Genomic DNA, 20,040 nt, shown 5'->3' with positions numbered 1-20,040 from the left:
CTTGTATGGTACTAATATGCTCACTTTTAGGGGTATAGTTGCACCTTTGAGGTTACTGCCCCAGTAAAGGTCTAAAATACAATTATAGTATATTTTATTTCTGACAGTGTAAACAAAAAAGGCCTATGAAATGTAAAAAAATTGAATATAATTACTAATTATATATTATTTTAATAATTTAAAAGATCAGTTTAGGTTAGAAGTATCGGTATCGATATCGACGATACTGGGCTTGAAAATATCGGTATCAGATCGGAAATTAAATAAGAGGTATCGCCCATCCCTACTGTCTGAACGCGAAGCTGTGTGTGTTGTCTGTCTCCCCTCTTCCCCCTCCGCTCGCAGCACACCACACCCACTTTTTTAGCATTTTTTTAAACTGTGGTGAGAACTAACCAGTGCTGAAACAGGGGGTTTCATGACCCTTTAAATGATAAACAGTTTTCCTCAAAAGAACTTTCCAGTCATTCCTGTAAAGACAAACTTCTGATAGGTTTCTCTCTCTCTCTCTCTGTCTCTGTGTTGCCCTGCAACTGCTCAAACTCTTACACAACGTGTGAAACTACAGCTCTAAGGCACACACACACACACACACACACAGCTAAACTGTTGTCATATATGTATGCATGCACACATACACATACAATGCATGACATCTGTACAAAACATCAAGATCTATGAATAAAGTTCTATTTCATATCAACACAAAAGACAGCTGTGGATTAACATTTTATTTCAGCCTCATATTCAATATTTCACAAAACACCTTCACAAAACACAGAAACTCTACATTTGTCAAGGTAAAGCAAGCTGCTCAATAAATATAAAAAAGCTTTACAAATAAATATCAGCAAACACAATTTGTGAACTCAAAATAAATAAATAGTTCATTATAAATAATCAAAGCAAGTGTTTCACAACATTAAAAACTTTCTTTAAAATGACCAGATTTCACTCATGAAATTCTTATTGCATGGTGTGTCTATAAATAAATGTCCAGCTGATGCATCCCCTCCTCTCTGTCTCTCTCTCTCTCTCTCTCTCTCTCTCTCTGTGTCTCTTGCCTTGGGCCATGACAGGATTGGTAACATCACTGCTCCCTTAACGGACTGTGACAAGTGCAGTACCCAGCATTCCCTTTTCTCATCATAATAGAGCAAGAATAAACAAAATAAAGGACCCCCATCTGAAGCTAGCGCATGTACGTGTTCAGCTGGATAGGAGGTTTGAGAGTTATAAATCTTGCATTTGGGTTTGTTAGTGTTTGTACAACAGCATTCCTAAGTGAAATAGTAAAAACTGGGAATTCTCCCTAAATCTTCACAGATAATGGCCACAATGAAACAAGCCACCTCCTTAACTTTTTCCTAATTTTTTTAAATTCCTGGTGTAGTTGTATCTTGATGAAATAAATAAAAAATTCCTGCTGTAATGGTAACAGAGATTCACACATTTTTACCAGAAGATATTTGATACACATGTACACAAAATTTCACACACATATCATTGAAGACACAAGGGTCATGCAAAGGTTCATCACTGGGTTCAGATAAGAGGAAATTAAATGTTTTGTTTGTCTATTTTAAATGAAAATCTCTCATTTTTACCCTGAAATCCCATTAGTTTCCACTTGCTCCACAGTGACTGTGAATGCAAAAAAAAAACTTTCTTAGGATTAGTCACATCTTAAAATGCTTTTAAATTAAAAACTGCTGTTAAAATAAAGCTGCATATACTGTATATGCTCGCATATATTGCATTATATTGGTTCTTTGTTGCTGATGTGTCATAAGTTCTTCACATCAGTGTTAAAAAAAAAAGGTTCTTCAGGCTGTAAAACTCAGTTTGGTTATAACTGGAAACTTTATTTTTAATTTATTATTATCTTATTAATTTATTATATTTTTATTTATGTTGATGACAAAAAGCATAAGCAAATATAAAATATTATTATAAAAAGTATATATAAAATTATAAAAAATGTTACAAAATATATAAAAATATTTATACCAATATGTGAAATAACAATTGCAGCTACTATATTGCAATTTGTTGAATTTTATTGTTATTTATTATTTTGATGATATAGCAAAATTATAATTTTAATTTGCCAGACCTCATTCACAACAAGGTAGAAACTGTGAAGCAAAACAAATGTAAACTTGTGATTTCAGGATAAAGTTATGAGTACGTTACCACAATTATTCACAGACTCTTTTTCCTTATTTTCCCTCTCTCTCTCTCTCTCACACACACACACACACACACTTGCTCAGCTCCCCCCGCACCAGCTGTTTGGTTGTTGGTTTTGGCTGAATGATCGATTGCAAGCATAAAGCGAGAAATCAGTCATCATGCAGTGTGACTGGACACCCACCTCACAGGTGTATTGTGGATACAGTTCCTGAGAGAGGTCAGTGGGGGGACCAAATGTCCCACCCATTTCTTTAGCTGAAGAAAAGCTTTGGTAAGTTGTGCTGTCTGTATATGACGCCCACCTGAGGTCCTCCAAGCCCACCTGAGAGCTTCCATACATGCAAGGCTGGTGCTGTGTGGTGTCCATACTGCAGGGGGCGCTGTGCACAGGGGTCACCTCCGGAGAGAGCTGGTAGGTGAAGAGGTGGTAGGTGGGGTCATGAGTGGGAGGGGTTTCAGTGAGGGTGTGGTCACCTGCAGAGAGAAAAACAAACCTGTTTCAATCATTGCAGCAGAGACTTGGCAAACCAGCTCTGAAATGCTGGTTTCAGGGGAAGTCGTGGCACAATGGTTAGAGAGTCGGACTCGAAACCCAAAGGTTGTGAGTTCGAGTCTCAGGTTGTCGGTGGGGGGAGTGAATGTACAGCACTCTCTCCCACCTTCAATACCACGACTGAGGTGCCCTTGAGCAAGGCACCGAACCCCCAACTGCTCCCCGGGTGCCGCAGCATAAATGGCTGCCCACTGCTCCGGGTGTGTGTTCACGGTGCGTGTGTGTTCACTGCTGTGTGTGTGCACTTAGGATGGGTTAAATGCAGAGCTTTCCTAGTATGGGTAACCATACTTGGCCACATGTCACGTCACTCATGTAAATGTGGATTTCTGCCTTAAAAGAGTTGCTCATTTTTTTGGGTTTACATAGCTTGTTGCTGCTTGCTTAGAAGACTGTCACAGAGCTTTTGAATTAATAATAGCATGAATGCAGAATGCCAAAAGGTTTACAGAGTGCTCTCTGCCACATACAGAACAGGGTCTAGACAACAAAAATGCATGAGATTTAGGCTCCTATAATAAAACAAATTACATTGTAAGAAAAAAAAACAGGAACTGGTAGTTTAAGGAAAGTTTATTGACAGTTCTTAAGTCCTACAACACAATACAATGCATTGCTTATTTTAAAATACAAGTAAAACTACTTTGAAAAAGCAATACAAAACATTCCTTCATAGTAACACCCTATTTTACTGACCTCTCCGTCGAATTACATAATTGTTAATAGTTGACTAATACTTAATAGTAGACTATAACTTCTTAAATGTTATAAAGTATGGTGATTTATACTTTAGTTATATTACCTAGTTATATTTCGTATAAATCTGTTCCAATATGATGTTGTTACTCTAGTGACCCTGACTCTATTTGTGCCATTTAAATATATTTAGATCATGGAAATTAAGTATCAAAATATTAGATACCTTAAAAAACTTGAATTAATAGTAAATAAACATTTTCTAACAAAAAGTGCAAAGTAACGAGTAGAAAAAAAGAAAAATGCACAAAGAACTTGTATGGAGATTTTTCCATCTACAGATTTTTCCCGGACCTTTTTTCTCTGTAAATTAAAGGTGCACACTATTGTTGTTTGTAGAAGCATTTTTTAAATTTGAACTAGCACCTCATGACTACATCACGTTATGTACGAAAAGCTGCAAAAGACACAGGCGCAAGTGGAATGTACAAAACACGGTGACATTAAATTTTAAGTAAATATAATGGGCGATATATTGCGTCACCAAAAATTATTGAGGTCATGTACATATATTGCGCGATAAGTCGAAATATTGATTATTGCGACAGGCCTAACTGTAAGGTACTTTTAATAAAAAATAAATAAATAAATAAAGTGGGGCAGTTGTGGCCTAATGGTTAGAGAGTCGGACTTGTAACCCAAAGCTTGCGGGTTTGAGTCTCGGTACCGAGGGATTGTAGGTGGGGGGAGTAAATGACCAGCGCTCTCTTCCACCCTCAATACCACGACTGAGGTCGGTGAGACCCTTGAGCAAGGCACCAAACCCCGAACTGCTCCCTGGGCACCGCAGCAAAAATAGCTGCCCACACCGCCGGGTGCGTGTTCACAGTGTGTGTGTTCACTACTCACTGATGTGTGTGTGCGCACTAGAATGGGTTAAAAGCAGAGCACAAATTCTGAGTAGGAGACACCATACTTGGCTAAATGTCACGTGACTTTTTTTGTCTTGTTAGACTTTCAGCAGTCTATTTACTGACTGGTTGTTTATATGCCAATGTTTAACTTTGTTTGGGTGACGTTACAACCATTATCAATCAACACAACATTCTAGCCTCTCTCTCACTCGACAGGCAGAATTTTTGTTACGAAACAGATAATGGTTGCCAGTTCATTGACTGACTGAAAAAGTGTTCATAAGAGTAATCGGATCGGATATCTCAACACGGTCTGTGTTAGTTGGGGAAAAAACAAATACATTAGCACAGGAAAAATCAAATACAAGATAATAAATATGGCAAAATGAACAAAAAGTTTTCTTGAGTGTTGTTAATGGCAAATTAATTTTAAATTATTTTTGTTGCATTTTCAAGTGAGAGAGTGAACTGTCAATTATAATTATGAATACTACTTACAGAACCTGAATTAAAAAAAAAAATTATTAAAGCTCTTTAAATAACAAACATTGTTTTTTTTTTAAAAAGTCCACAATAATTCAAAGTAAATATATTGAGATGGTTTTTGGTACTTATACCACAAATATATATTCTTAAGGACATCAAAACCTAAAATAAAACTCCAGAAAGGTGTAAAATATGGGACCTTTAAGGATTTTTTTTTTTTAATGCCACAAAGCTTGGAGCAACTTGAACAAATCTACTTTTGTGAAAATAAAACATACCTATAATCAAAATATTATTACACAAAAATTCAACCTCTGTTTTGCACCACGTACCTGAAATGTCAGAGCAGGTGTAGCCAGGACTGGGTTTTTGTGTCAAAGTGTATTCTGCCTGAGAGAGACAGGAGTCAGGAGAGGGTGGAGATACACGCTGCCTTGCAGTACTACGTGGTACAAGTGGATACTCCTTACTGTGGAAAAAGGGTAAAATAGGCATCAGATGCATTGGTTCCTACAGCAGAGGCCCAGACAAAATTTGAGAAATGAGAAAAAATACGTTTTAAGAAAGAACTCAAAAGATATATTCAGAATACTTCAGAAGCTCAGTCCATCAGGGAACTTTTAGGGGAAGAGTCACAAAGCACTGCCACTACAGTTGATATATCAGGGTGTTAAAAGAGAGAGAGCAGGCTCATGTTTTGTATTGGCACGGTGGGGCGGCGAGGGTAACAGATATCATTTGCACAGTACTGATCGTTTCTAATTAAATTTCTAAGCTAAGAGACAATTACAGTAGCCAAAAATCTTTTCTATACCCCCTTTCCAATCTGACTCATTCCTCTTTCTCTCTGTTTTTCTCACTATCTCTCTCAAAAACGCATTTACTTAGACACACACACATTAGCCCTTCAGTGACCTCTGTGTGACAGTGTGTTGTGCAGCTCTGCTCTTAATATTGTTACACTATAAATATCCCTCTCTTGTGTGTCACATTCAATACTGTCAACATGCAACACAAAGCTTTGACTTTTATTCCTAAACCCTGCTAGTTAAAAGGACAACATATTCTCCGTGTATCTGAAACAACAACATCAGTGGCTATGAGATGCAACACATAATGACACGCAGGCACATAGAACACATAAATGAAGACTGAAAATAATACAGTACATTAGTGATTCATCATTACTTACATACAAACTTGTGGTGCCGTTATGATCAACTAAAGTAAGATGTTTGCATGCGTATTAATATGTTTAAAATATGTGTGTTCCACCTTGGTGTACGGGACATGCGATGCAATTCGATATCGTCATTTCCACGGAAACCTTTAGCAAATGGATTATTCTCAATCTTCAGCTGAGTGATCTAACAAAACAGAGGATTAAAGATGAACACTGCTGCTTTCTGCAAATCTATCCATTTATTTACTATCATAGGGGTCATGCTGCTTACTATGTGGTTCTGGTAGGAAGTTACAGCGATGAAGGTTGTCTCAGGAAATGAGTGTGTGCAGAAACTTGTATTGCTGGAGCCAAAGCTGTTCCTCTCGTCTGCCTTCACAATGTGCAGGCGAGGCTGGTATTTATGCATGGAATTTAAAATGATCTGCAACAAATAACAGGACGAGATTTCCTTATCAACACGTTGGTTCCATCAGGGTTTCTGCAGGTTTTATGAAGGCAAGATGTTTTAAGACCTTTTTAAGACCAAGCAAAGAAAATGTAAAGAACACAATGTGATCTATTAGCAACACTTCAGAGTTAAAAAATACAGCTTCCAATCGACCTCTATTACTTTTTAAATTGGTTTACAAAAAACAAACAAACAAAAAAAAGGCTAGAATACCTCTTCTCCCAACCTCTGTCCTTCCTCTTTTGTCTTGTTGTCCAGGACAAATGTCTAAAGAGTCTTAAATCAAGATACATTTACTTGAGAAGCAAAGTGACATGAGATAAGAAATCTTGTTTCTGTAAAATGTATCAAAATTAAGTGTTTATGATTTAAAAAATAATAAAATATCTTCATTTTGCATCTCAAGAAAATGTATCTCGATGTTTAGAAATATGTATTGGAAAACAAGACAAATGTACTGAGGAAGATATTAATTTAGCAATGCACACAACATTGACTTTATGAACTTTAGACTTAATTTAAGACCTTTTTGGCCTTATTTTATGGAAGGTGAGTTTTAAGGCCTTTTAAAGACCCAAAGAAACCCTGTTCTACGTCCAGTTCAATCCAACTGAGGTGTAAACCAGTGGAGAGTTTAGTTATGTTCATCAGTAATTTAAATAACCAATTCAATTTGATTGGAAACATCACTGACATGTCCGAAAGGGTCCAGGTGGTTGTTGGTGAGCTTGAGTTTCTGGAAAGAGACGAGCTGTCTCATCCAGTGAGCTCCTGAAGCCGGTGAGTCTGGGTGCACATACAGTCGGCCTGGAATCGCCGGCTCAGCTTTACCACTGATGGACCTGCAAAGCAGATAGGACATGAACGAGTTGGTCCATATAAAGAGATAAGGACTTTCTGTCTGCTCCACAATTCTGAGATAAAAGTTCAGGTTGCAAAATGCACTTCTGCTTTGAATCCTCCACTCACTGAACAATATTCACTAACCAAGGCTTATAATTGCATTGTTTTTGCATCATTTCACAACATCAACACACAACAGAGTTCATTTCTATTTATGCTATGCATACCTTTCTCTTAGCATTCCTCCATGCATTGATTTAGCTACACCTGTCATTTTCATTCAGTCACTTTCAACAGCTCAACAGCCTTACATACATTGATTCAATCACCAATCAAAATCTTTTTAATAAAATGTCTTCTTAATATTAATTGTTGTAAAAGAATCAAACATCTTTATAAATGTTTACCTTTCTATTAATTTATGTATTTTATTAGCATTATAGTTTATATAAATTATAATTTATTACTTTCTTACCATTTGTTATCTGCAAATTTATACCGATGCTCGTCGGCTGAAATAATGTCCATCAGTAAGATATATTTTGCTTTGGGGTTTAAGCCTGTTACCTTCACCTTGTAGCTGGGAAACATTCGTCTGTAAAAGATTAATGATCCATTAGAGAGCCAACAACAATAGTCAAATAATAATAATAATTTTAATACAATGGAGTATTGTCTTGTTTGTCAACATTTTCCTGCTCAATGAAGTCATTGGATGTCATGACAAGAGGTCTTTTTTTGCAATAATGCAATCATTCTAATGTCTATCACACATAATTAGAGATATTAATTGTTTATCATTTTTTTTTGTTTTATTTAAAGTGACCCACTAGTTAAAAACACAAGCAAAATGGGAATAGATTTATTTGGAAATAAATCAAACCAAAAATATCCTAATACAGCCAGCTCCTCTCTTCTCAAACCCGTTTGCCTTCTGCCGTGTCTCTTCTCCCTCCATCCATTCCCTGTCTCCCATTAGCGTGATGCCTTCTATGTCGTCACACCTTTTTCATTCACACAGTCATGACACGCCAGGTCCAAACTCACACACGGCGACAAAATTCACCATAAACACCCACATCGCGCGAACACCTCTTCTCCTCCAAGATAAATACGCGTGTTCCTGTGCTTTCCAAATACAAAATTGAGGAGCCATCCTAAATAGCGTAAGAAGAGAAATTCGTAGTACTCACATATCTGGTGCAGAATTTATGCTCAGACTCCAAACTGTTCGGTAAATAATCAGCGATTGTCCGTCAACATCACAGCGCGCGACGGCTGCGCGCTGCGGGGTTAAAAGTTGAGGAGGTCGAAAGGAGGTAACTAGGCGAGCGCTCTGTCCTCTCTCTCTTTCACCGCGCGAGTCCGTTTGTATTTGTTTGCTGGTGACAGAAAACAATATTCCCTCAGTAATAACTTTGGAAATATTACTTGATCTATTTAATGAAGACCCTTGTGACCAAGCACGCGCGTTCTCTGTCACTCATATACGCTACTCCACATTACTTCAAAACAGGCTTCCATAAATAAGACAAGTGGATGATAACAGGATAGCTCGCAGTGCGGAGCCGTGGGAACATTGCTAGTTAAAATAAGACGATAATCCCGCAATGGTGTAGCGTGATAAAGTCAGGACAGACAGCACGGTGAACGCGAGCTTGACGCTGTGCTCGAGACACGTCGGTATTCGGATAAGGGTCTGTTTAATGTGACTCTGACAAAAGGCACGATCATTTAGCGAATCCGTTTCCTCAAATTACTTAAATATTAATGCCTTTATTATTGTGTCTATTGAGTGACGGATAGGTAAATGTATATCTCATCGGATTCAAACCATTTGCAATAATTTTCTAAACATCATCTATGTTTACCGATATTGGTAATGTCTTTAAATTACGTTAAAACATTAAAAACGTTTTTAAATTTTATTTTATTTTTAAATTACGGAATTAATTCTTATTTTACGAAAAAGTCTGCCTTGCAAACTGTAAAACTAATAAATTGCGCCACCTAGCTAGTGCGCTAATGTATTACCACAGTGTTACTGCAGTTTATAAACGTTTAAATCCGTGTGATATGGAAATATCAAATTAAATATTTCCAAACTAAATATGTGCCATGTTTTCGAATTTATGAATTAAGAAAGGCAATTTAAAATACTGATTAAAATATATTAAAAACTGTACAGAAATAATTAAAATAAAATACATGAAACATCTCAATGCGAAAAAAAGATAATCATGAAATTGTATAAAAATTGAACAATTAGACCACAAACGGGTGTGCAGTTTATACATGAAATACTTTACTCATCATTCTGCATTCAGATGAGATACAATCGTCAGCATTTTTCTCCTTCATTAAGGCAAACGGCATAGACCTATCAAATCAAGCTCGGTCATCTCACTTACTGCTCCAGTGTAAGCTGTAGGATAGTTAAGTGTATTATCCCGGTTCTCGCTTAAGTAGCATGGAAAAAGAAACGTACTCAAACCAAACACACTGACCCACACAGTTATAAGCAAGAAACAACAAAAATATAGTTCAACAAGCTGATTGTTTGGGCCAATTCTACAGTAGCCACTTAATTAGGACTTAGGTGTGTGTTCAGTCAAATCTAAAGGGAACTTCACAGATCTGTGTTCAAGCAGTCAAAAACGCTGCGTAACTGTAAACATGAACATAGATATAAAAGAAACATTTTATCACAACTTAAAAATGTGACCTAATTTTTCCACCAAGATCTTGGTTTTCATCCTGTCAAAAGACCCTGAAGAGATGACAATTAATAAAGTAATGAAGAAAAAAAAAATCAACCTAAAACTGACACCTGAGAAGAGAAACAAAAGAAAAAAAATTCAGCTGCCATAACAATGGCAATCTAAAGGGGCTTAACCCATATTCTATTTCAATCTACCACATGTTAGTAATTAGATTCCATAACAAAATTAAGTGTTACAAAAGTCATAAACATCTATCGTACCTTTAAGTTACACAAACTTCAGAGCTAAAACATAAAAAAAATTCCAGTATTACAGGAGATTTTCCATTATAAGCAGGGGTTGTCGTGTCAATGGTTTTAAATGGTTTCTAAGGCGGAAATAACAGACAGCAACGTTCAAGTGAATCCTCAGTCTAACATGCAGGTAACATTTATATACCATAGAGTGATGGGTGAAATATAGTGAGTGAAAAGTGAATGGAAATCACGATGATAGGAGTTGTTACATATCACAATACTCTTGGAAAAAAGGTAAGTCAGCACATGCAACAGAAACAGGGAGCTGTGTGTTGCACAAAGGGCTTTCATTCACTGTCCAGAATATGTCTTCAGTTAAATGGTGCATGTATGAGACTCTTACAAAGGAACATGGCTTAACAGAGCCAGCAATGGTTCTCCATCATATGAGTTTGTACACAGTGATGGCATGCGTGAAGACATGTTATCTGTGCGTGTGTGTACATGTTATAAGGGGACATGACTAAACAAGTATGAAACTGACTCCCCATTATGCGTTCGCCTAATAGCTTCAGCCAGGATCATAGAAATGTCGATCACCTGGAGAGGGAAAGAGAAATAAATTAGTCAACATGCTCTGGGTGAAAAAACTGATCTGAAAAACAACCAAATCAGATGTAATATTCCAGAAAGTAATACCAGATTACCGTTCAAAAGTTTGGGGTTAGTAAACTTATTTATTTAATTTTATTTAGCAAGAATGCAAAAAATTGCTGTCCTTTTGAACGTTCTATTAATCAAAAAAAAAATCTGGAAAAAAAAGGCATCACCGTTTCCACTAAAATAGCACAACTGTTTTCAACATATATGATAACAATAAGAAGTTTCTTGAGCACCAAATCAGCATAAAAAATGATTTCTGAAGCATCATGTGACACTGAAGACTGAAGTAATGGCTGCTGAAATTCAGCTGTTCAATCACAAGAATAAATTATATTTTTAAATATATTAAAATAAAATAGTTACTTTAAAATCTGATAATATTTAACAATATTCCTGTTTTTAGTGTATTTTTGATAAAATGGTATGTTTAACTATAATTTTTCTGTCAATATGGGGTGCTGTGTGTACATTAATGAGGAAAAAAAATTAACTTAAATGATTTTAGCAAATGGCTGCAATATAACAAAGAGTGAAAAATTTAAGGGGGTCTGAATACTTTCCGTACCCACTGTATATATATATATATGTTATATAAGAGTTTAATATCTTAAATGCTTTTCAATTTACTGAAAACAGAAATAGATTAAAAAGAATTATTCAAAAATTATGACCCAGCCTTAAACCACAACATCATTCTCTATAAGATAAATGTCTGTGCCTGAATCTTGTTGCAGTGTTTGATTTTGTCCTCCTGTGGAATTGTGTTGGTGACCACAACTGCCTCGAAGTTGGCATTATTGATACGAGAAATGGCTGGCCCAGAGAAGATGCCATGAGTCAAGATGGCGTACACTTTAGTGGCTCCCGCAGACACCAATCTGATAGAGGACAGAGACACACAAGCAATTAAACACAGAGGCATGAGGCCTGACAGATTACCAGGATAATCATGAAAGCGCATATTTGTTTGAGCATGAAAGTGATTGTGTATCATGCGTGTCCTCACTTGTCAGCCGCGTGACATACTGTCCCACACGTGTCTGCCATGTCGTCTACTAAAATCGCCACTCGGTCCTTCACGTCCCCAACCAACACCATACGATCCACCTCATTGGCCTTTTTCCGCTCCTTATGGATTAGGGCAAAGTCCACATTCAGGCGGTCTGCGATGGATGTCACTCTGATAAAATGAGCACATAATTCTTAAGTAACATTCTGTACAACAGTGGGAAATGACCATGGATGCATTCAGGCTTCTCTGCAAGTGTCGCAATCACACACCACAGAGAAGCCACATGCACAAAAGTTACAGTAAAAACAAGTTCAAACACCAGTGTGCATAAGCTCACTCACTCAAGTGTCTTAAACTGTTACGAAAGGGGGCGCTGTAGTCAGTCCATTTCTCAAGAAACAAATCACATGATGTAATCAGCATGATTAAATTAGCCCAGCTTTAAAAGACTAGAAAACTGATTTAAAAAACAAAACAAAAAAAGCCCACCACTATAATGTACAGCTAAAGGTTTAGGCCAAACCATCCTCTGTTAGCCAAGTCACACACTCACACATAACCACAGAAAAACTGACATTTCCTTACCCTCCACACCTAAAAGAGTAAAACACACTCATTTCCATCGTCTTCAAGAGCCTGATCAACATTACAAACTACAATTCTCCAGGTTTAACAACCTGAAATGGTTATGCTGCTATGAAATCAAATGATATGTAATCCAATACTCATAAATATGATAAAACACATTCTTTTAAAGACTTTTTAAAACAAACAAAATGTGAGAAGGATAAACAGAGAAAACTGAATGTGAAACAAGAGTGACAGTGAATGAAGAAAACAAAAAAGAGAATGGGTCTCATTCACTAATACTTGTGTGAATTATTCATTTACACACACAGGAAAACTGTTTCTGTAAAAAATTCCACCTAATTCACAACATGTGCATACAGACTCCAATATGTTCTTAACCTTGTTGTAATCTCAATGAATTTGGAGTACTCTAAATTGGCCACAGTGTGCCTGAGGTTAGCCATTTGTATAAAACACACCCAAACCATTTCCATATAAGGGGTTTCCGCACAGGCTTTAGTCACTCTCAGCAAATCTGGAAAAATTAGGCCACTTTTTAAAACTGGTGATAAAATGTTTTATATATATGGAATTATTTAAAGATGTAATATCTATGAATCATTTTTCATCATAATACGTTTATAAGCCCACCTAGAGTAAATTAATTTTGTGTATGTGGTGTATCAAGTGTTCCTTCATTTTTTTTGTAAATTTAAATAAAAATAAAAAAAGTCATAAAAACCTTTGTAAACGTATCACACACATTCGTGTGTACGTACGGCTACATACTGCCAGCCAGCCTGCCACTGGCAGCTGCCACCAACCACTGGCAGGTCACGTGACTTGCCACTGGCAGCTGCCACCAACCACTGGCAGGTCACGTGACCTGTCAGTGGCGGCTCCTGCCAGCCAGTTGAAGATTGAACCCCTACTGCTGGTTTATCTAGTTTTTTAGTTAAATGATCTGGTTGCAATAGTAAATAGTGCACTCTAGTGGTAGAAGAGGTGTCGCCTTGTCCATGTTCCTAGGACTGCTGTTGTACAGTTTGTAAAAACTGCCATCAAAACTGATTTACAGAAGATAGGCAGATTGTTTTTGGTTTAGGTTTGGTACCAGACTAGCTACGCAGAAAAACAATGTAGAAAATCAGACAGTCGCTAAAGCCTGATCAAATTAAATTTTGTTCACGTTTCCACAAGCAAAAATGAGACAGTTCTGAAACAAGTGATCAAAAGCTCTTTTAATTAATATTTATTCCATAAACATGATTACAAAACTCAGCAAGTTACCAATATTACATTTGTCACCATACAGGCTTGATCACAAATATTTCAACTTTTGTGTGCCTGAATCTTGTTGCAGTGTTTGATTTTGTCCTCCTGTGGAATTGTGTTGGTGACCACAACTGCCTCGAAGTTGGCATTATTGATACGAGAAATGGCTGGCCCAGAGAAGATGCCATGAGTCAAGATGGCGTACACTTTAGTGGCTCCCGCAGACACCAATCTGATAGAGGACAGAGACACACAAGCAATTAAACACAGAGGCATGAGGCCTGACAGATTACCAGGATAATCATGAAAGCGCATATTTGTTTGAGCATGAAAGTGATTGTGTATCATGCGTGTCCTCACTTGTCAGCCGCGTGACATACTGTCCCACACGTGTCTGCCATGTCGTCTACTAAAATCGCCACTCGGTCCTTCACGTCCCCAACCAACACCATACGATCCACCTCATTGGCCTTTTTCCGCTCCTTATGGATTAGGGCAAAGTCCACATTCAGGCGGTCTGCGATGGATGTCACTCTGATAAAATGAGCACATAATTCTTAAGTAACATTCTGTACAACAGTGGGAAATGACCATGGATGCATTCAGGCTTCTCTGCAAGTGTCGCAATCACACACCACAGAGAAGCCACATGCACAAAAGTTACAGTAAAAACAAGTTCAAACACCAGTGTGCATAAGCTCACTCACTCAAGTGTCTTAAACTGTTACGAAAGGGGGCGCTGTAGTCAGTCCATTTCTCAAGAAACAAATCACATGATGTAATCAGCATGATTAAATTAGCCCAGCTTTAAAAGACTAGAAAACTGATTTAAAAAACAAAACAAAAAAAGCCCACCACTATAATGTACAGCTAAAGGTTTAGGCCAAACCATCCTCTGTTAGCCAAGTCACACACTCACACATAACCACAGAAAAACTGACATTTCCTTACCCTCCACACCTAAAAGAGTAAAACACACTCATTTCCATCGTCTTCAAGAGCCTGATCAACATTACAAACTACAATTCTCCAGGTTTAACAACCTGAAATGGTTATGCTGCTATGAAATCAAATGATATGTAATCCAATACTCATAAATATGATAAAACACATTCTTTTAAAGACTTTTTAAAACAAACAAAATGTGAGAAGGATAAACAGAGAAAACTGAATGTGAAACAAGAGTGACAGTGAATGAAGAAAACAAAAAAGAGAATGGGTCTCATTCACTAATACTTGTGTGAATTATTCATTTACACACACAGGAAAACTGTTTCTGTAAAAAATTCCACCTAATTCACAACATGTGCATACAGACTCCAATATGTTCTTAACCTTGTTGTAATCTCAATGAATTTGGAGTACTCTAAATTGGCCACAGTGTGCCTGAGGTTAGCCATTTGTATAAAACACACCCAAACCATTTCCATATAAGGGGTTTCCGCACAGGCTTTAGTCACTCTCAGCAAATCTGGAAAAATTAGGCCACTTTTTAAAACTGGTGATAAAATGTTTTATATATATGGAATTATTTAAAGATGTAATATCTATGAATCATTTTTCATCATAATACGTTTATAAGCCCACCTAGAGTAAATTAATTTTGTGTATGTGGTGTATCAAGTGTTCCTTCATTTTTTTTGTAAATTTAAATAAAAATAAAAAAAGTCATAAAAACCTTTGTAAACGCGTATCACACACATTCGTGTGTACGTACGGCTAGTGAACGAGAACCAGTGTTTTGAGAAACAGACAGAAAAGGAAAGAAAGCACACCTCTTGGCTCCACCAGCATCAGGAGAAACAATGGTGCAATTCTTCCATTCATTGATATTTTCTTTTATCCATTTGAGGACTGCCGGCTCAGCGTACAAGTTATCAACTGGGATGTCAAAGAACCCCTAAAAACAGAAAAAAGATAAAAACACATTCACTCGAAATCATACCATTAAAAAAACGTCACTGTCCAAGTCTCATAACTATAAAATGCTGAAGAAATTTAAGGCCCACCCAGTTTTATTCAGGCCTGACTGTAGGGTTATGCCAGTCATCTCTGTTCGTGAGAGATAAGGGCGTTTTGAGCGTGTTTGGAGGAAAGGCGATGCACAGCGTGTACCTGAATTTGAGATGCATGTAGGTCCATGGTGATGATGTGGTCTGCTCCGGCTACAGACAGCATGTTGGCGACAAGCTTGGCTGAGATTGGAGCCCGACTCTACAGACAAAATACTCGCTCATGAACAGGTAGCATCACAACTACTAACCAGATACACATTAACAGGACAATAGAGAAGGGCTAAGCAAGCATAATTAGCCATGCCTTGTAAGTTGCCAAGGGGCCAGAAAACACAAACTGATACCACAGAAGAAAGACTTACAGAAAGTAGCCCACATGGATCCACCAACAGCGATGCGGTTAATGTATGATTAACTGTGTGTACGTGTTAAAAGACAAGCTGTTCCTCTCACCCCCACCTTGTCCTTCTTGTCCTGCCGAGCGTAGGGGAAACAAGGAATAACCGCCGTGACTCTGGACGCTGATGCAATCTTACAGGCATTGATCATGATCAGCAGCTCCATAAGATTGTCGTTTATTTCGCCACAGCCACTCTGGACAATATAGACATCTTCTCCACGCACACTCTCTCCTATCTCTACACTACACACACACAGACAGACAGACGAACAGACAAAAACACACATAAACAAGGTTGAGTCTCAGTCACTAAAGACAGTGCACTATAAATCTATACTTGTCTGCCTGATTAGAGGGGTGTATCTGATTTGAGCTGATATGTAATATGGTCACCACTGAGGATCAGATTGTGTTAACCATTGAAAAGCAAACTGAAACTATTGCGTCAAGAACCTGGCTGCATTTATCACATATCAGCTGCAGATAAAGAGTGAGAGACACATTTTATCTTTTAGGGTCACAAGCCTTCCACTCAACTTGAGTTAAATGTCAATTATATAAACACAGACACCAGGGCCAACATTATTTTTTCATCTCAAAACATGAAAGTGGCAGTGCACCCGCATATTCCTTCCTTTTTGTTACGTCTTATACGCACAGAAGTATAACTACTACTATTAAAAATAACTACAAATAATAATAACGCAGCAGCACTTCTCGAGAGTACATTTAATAGCATTCGTGGCAGAAGAGGCCGGACAGGACGTTTCAAATTAGCATTAGCGGCCCCAGAGTCACATGCTTAATGCAGGTGGATGCTGGGAAATTGAGTCTGCTGCCTGTATGAGGCTCATTGCGCCAGATGACACCTTCCAATTCATAAAACTACAAACTAAAAAAAAAACATGGTTACCATGTGTTTACCATTTCGTGTACCCTAGCCAAAACATTCCGGGAAAGCATGCAATTCTGACTCTAAATAACTCACCAGGTTTCCTGATTGCTGAATTTTTTAGTGACCACTTTCCCCAGTTCAAGTCCCAGTCGGTCCGCGATCTTCTGCGACAGATCCGGATGCGAACTGCCAGAAAATATCTTAATGTTTGGCATTCTGGGCTGATCCGTGGTGCCTATAGTGTCGGGGTGGTGTACAGTGTTTTTTTGTTTTGTTTTTTTAAACACTAAGCTAAAACGACCTCTTCTAAATAAGTGTTAAATGAAGTGCCATGGGCCTGGTGCCGGTTGTCTACTCTGATTCGGGTCCGTCCGCGCAGCAAATCCACTATGTGCCATCGTAGCCCCGCCTACTTGTGTTAAACACGCCCATAAACTGCGGCGCGCGTCAATTTCGGGGCTATGATTGGACATATGTCTGAGGGCTGGATGACTGGCAGCTAAACAGACATATATGCGCAACACACTTTATGACGTTCCAGTTTACAGTTTCAATGAAGCGTTCCAGCGTTTCGCTTGCGTTCGTGCACACTCGGTCAAAAATTACATTGATGAATTTAGTTTCAGATAGGGGGTTTTCAACCTTTATTACATTGGGACCGCCAAATAGTCTCTCAGCCAACTAGATTTTCTCGATAACCTTTTGAAATCACTTAAATTAAGAACGATATAACTACATTATATAAAGCTTAACATATCGTTAGTTAGAAACCAGTTAATAGATAGAAATGTCCTAAGTTATATTATTTCAATAGGCTTTTATTAAAACTGTCTTGTGTATCATATATACAGTTTAAATATAAACAGACATTTGCAATGACCTCATTTTGCAATGACCCTATGCTTCATAAATCATGTCAATTATGTTTCCAGTGCAGCTGGTTTAGAGAGGGGGTTCAATCTTCAACTGACGTTTCCACAAGCAAAAATGAGACAGTTCTGAAACAAGTGATCAAAAGCTCTTTTAATTAATATTTATTCCATAAACATGATTACAAAACTCAGCAAGTTACCAATATTACATTTGTCACCATACAGGCTTGATCACAAATATTTCAACTTTTGTGACAGATACAACAAAAACAAAATACTAGAATAATTTACATGAAAATCTATAAAACAGCAATGAGATCACAAATTAGTGTTATTGTTCCACTGTCTGTTTTCATGGTTTCTTTTTCATCTTTAAATTAATATATATATTTTACTAGAGCACAACACTCTTACAACAAGATTGGTCCAATTACAAAAACTCAACAAAGAGTCACAGCTTGCTCTTCTCCTCTCTCCTTTACAATAGTTTTTTATTTATTTTTTATAGTATTTTCAATTTTTGGTTTTAAAACAAACAAACAAAAAACAAATAAGAGAGAGAGAAAGAAAAAGAAAGAAAGAAAACATCATGGCAATTAGCAACCTTTTCACTTGCTGAAAAGGGAAAAGAACAAAGCCACAGTAAAAACGACCTCACATCACTTTCTAAGAAAAATATACACTTAGAAAATATGTTACAAATTGGCACAATGAAAAATATACAGGTCATTATTTTTTTCCTACATCAAGAGTTCATTGAGAATCCACCTGGTGAAGACAGACCAGGCAGTAGAAACGGTTTCTTTTTTCCCCCCTTGATGATGAAAAAAGGCAAAAGTAGTTAAAAGTAATGTAGTGTCAAATAAATCATAAAAAAAACAACTCAACTTGACAATATAATACATTCATAAATAGGGCACAATTAAGTTCATACTGCCAGCCAGCCTGCCACTGGCAGCTGCCACCAACCACTGGCAGGTCACGTGACTTGCCACTGGCAGCTGCCACCAACCACTGGCAGGTCACGTGACTTGCCACTGGCAGCTGCCACCAACCACTGGCAGGTCACGTGACTTGCCACTGGCAGCTGCCACCAACCACTGGCAGGTCACGTGACTTGCCACTGGCAGCTGCCACCAACCACTGGCAGGTCACGTGACTTGCCACTGGCAGCTGCCACCAACCACTGGCAGGTCACGTGACCTGTCAGTGGCGGCTCCTGCCAGCCAGTTGAAGATTGAACCCCTACTGCTGGTTTATCTAGTTTTTTAGTTAAATGATCTGGTTGCAATAGTAAATAGTGCACTCTAGTGGTAGAAGAGGTGTCGCCTTGTCCATGTTCCTAGGACTGCTGTTGTACAGTTTGTAAAAACTGCCATCAAAACTGATTTACAGAAGATAGGCAGATTGTTTTTGGTTTAGGTTTGGTACCAGACTAGCTACGCAGAAAAACAATGTAGAAAATCAGACAGTCGCTAAAGCCTGATCAAATTAAATTTTGTTCACGTTTCCACAAGCAAAAATGAGACAGTTCTGAAACAAGTGATCAAAAGCTCTTTTAATTAATATTTATTCCATAAACATGATTACAAAACTCAGCAAGTTACCAATATTACATTTGTCACCATACAGGCTTGATCACAAATATTTCAACTTTTGTGACAGATACAACAAAAACAAAGTACTAGAATAATTTACATGAAAATCTATAAAACAGCAATGAGATCACAAATTAGTGTTATTGTTCCACTGTCTGTTTTCATGGTTTCTTTTTCATCTTTAAATTAATATATATATTTTACTAGAGCACAACACTCTTACAACAAGATTGGTCCAATTACAAAAACTCAACAAAGAGTCACAGCTTGCTCTTCTCCTCTCTCCTTTACAATAGTTTTTTATTTATTTTTTATAGTATTTTCAATTTTTGGCTTTAAAACAAACAAACAAAAAACAAATAAGAGAGAGAGAAAGAAAAAGAAAGAAAGAAAACATCATGGCAATTAGCAACCTTTTCACTTGCTGAAAAGGGAAAAGAACAAAGCCACAGTAAAAAC

At 37.4% G+C, this 20,040-nt stretch overlaps 2 protein-coding genes across 2 annotated transcripts; both read right to left on the bottom strand.

Moving 5' to 3' along the window:
- Window positions 1–584: 584 nt before the first annotated feature.
- Window positions 585–8,298, bottom strand: LOC107748638 (T-box transcription factor TBX5-like). The gene is made up of 8 exons (XM_016563520.1): window positions 8,246–8,298; window positions 7,798–7,917; window positions 7,174–7,321; window positions 6,300–6,452; window positions 6,121–6,212; window positions 5,178–5,314; window positions 2,251–2,670; window positions 585–601 (listed from the first exon to the last, which is right to left on the bottom strand). The coding sequence occupies exons 1-7, from the start codon at window positions 8,296–8,298 to the stop codon at window positions 2,273–2,275; spliced, it is 1,101 nt and encodes a 366-aa protein (XP_016419006.1). The 3' UTR covers window positions 585–601; window positions 2,251–2,272.
- Window positions 8,299–9,605: 1,307 nt separating this feature from the next.
- On the bottom strand, window positions 9,606–17,531 carry LOC107748636 (ribose-phosphate pyrophosphokinase 1-like). The gene is made up of 7 exons (XM_016563518.1): window positions 17,205–17,531; window positions 16,276–16,459; window positions 15,917–16,015; window positions 15,577–15,701; window positions 14,162–14,335; window positions 13,874–14,033; window positions 9,606–10,881 (listed from the first exon to the last, which is right to left on the bottom strand). Exons 1-7 carry the CDS (start codon window positions 17,324–17,326, stop codon window positions 10,789–10,791), a joined length of 957 nt encoding a protein of 318 aa, XP_016419004.1. The 5' UTR covers window positions 17,327–17,531; the 3' UTR covers window positions 9,606–10,788.
- Between the last annotated feature and the right edge of the window lie 2,509 nt (window positions 17,532–20,040).

This window comes from Sinocyclocheilus rhinocerous, unplaced genomic scaffold, assembly GCF_001515625.1.
Source record: "Sinocyclocheilus rhinocerous isolate Xijiao unplaced genomic scaffold, SAMN03320098_v1.1 scaffold2665, whole genome shotgun sequence".
Classification (NCBI taxonomy): Eukaryota; Metazoa; Chordata; class Actinopteri; order Cypriniformes; family Cyprinidae; genus Sinocyclocheilus; species Sinocyclocheilus rhinocerous.
This window is presented reverse-complemented; position numbering and strand designations above follow the sequence as displayed.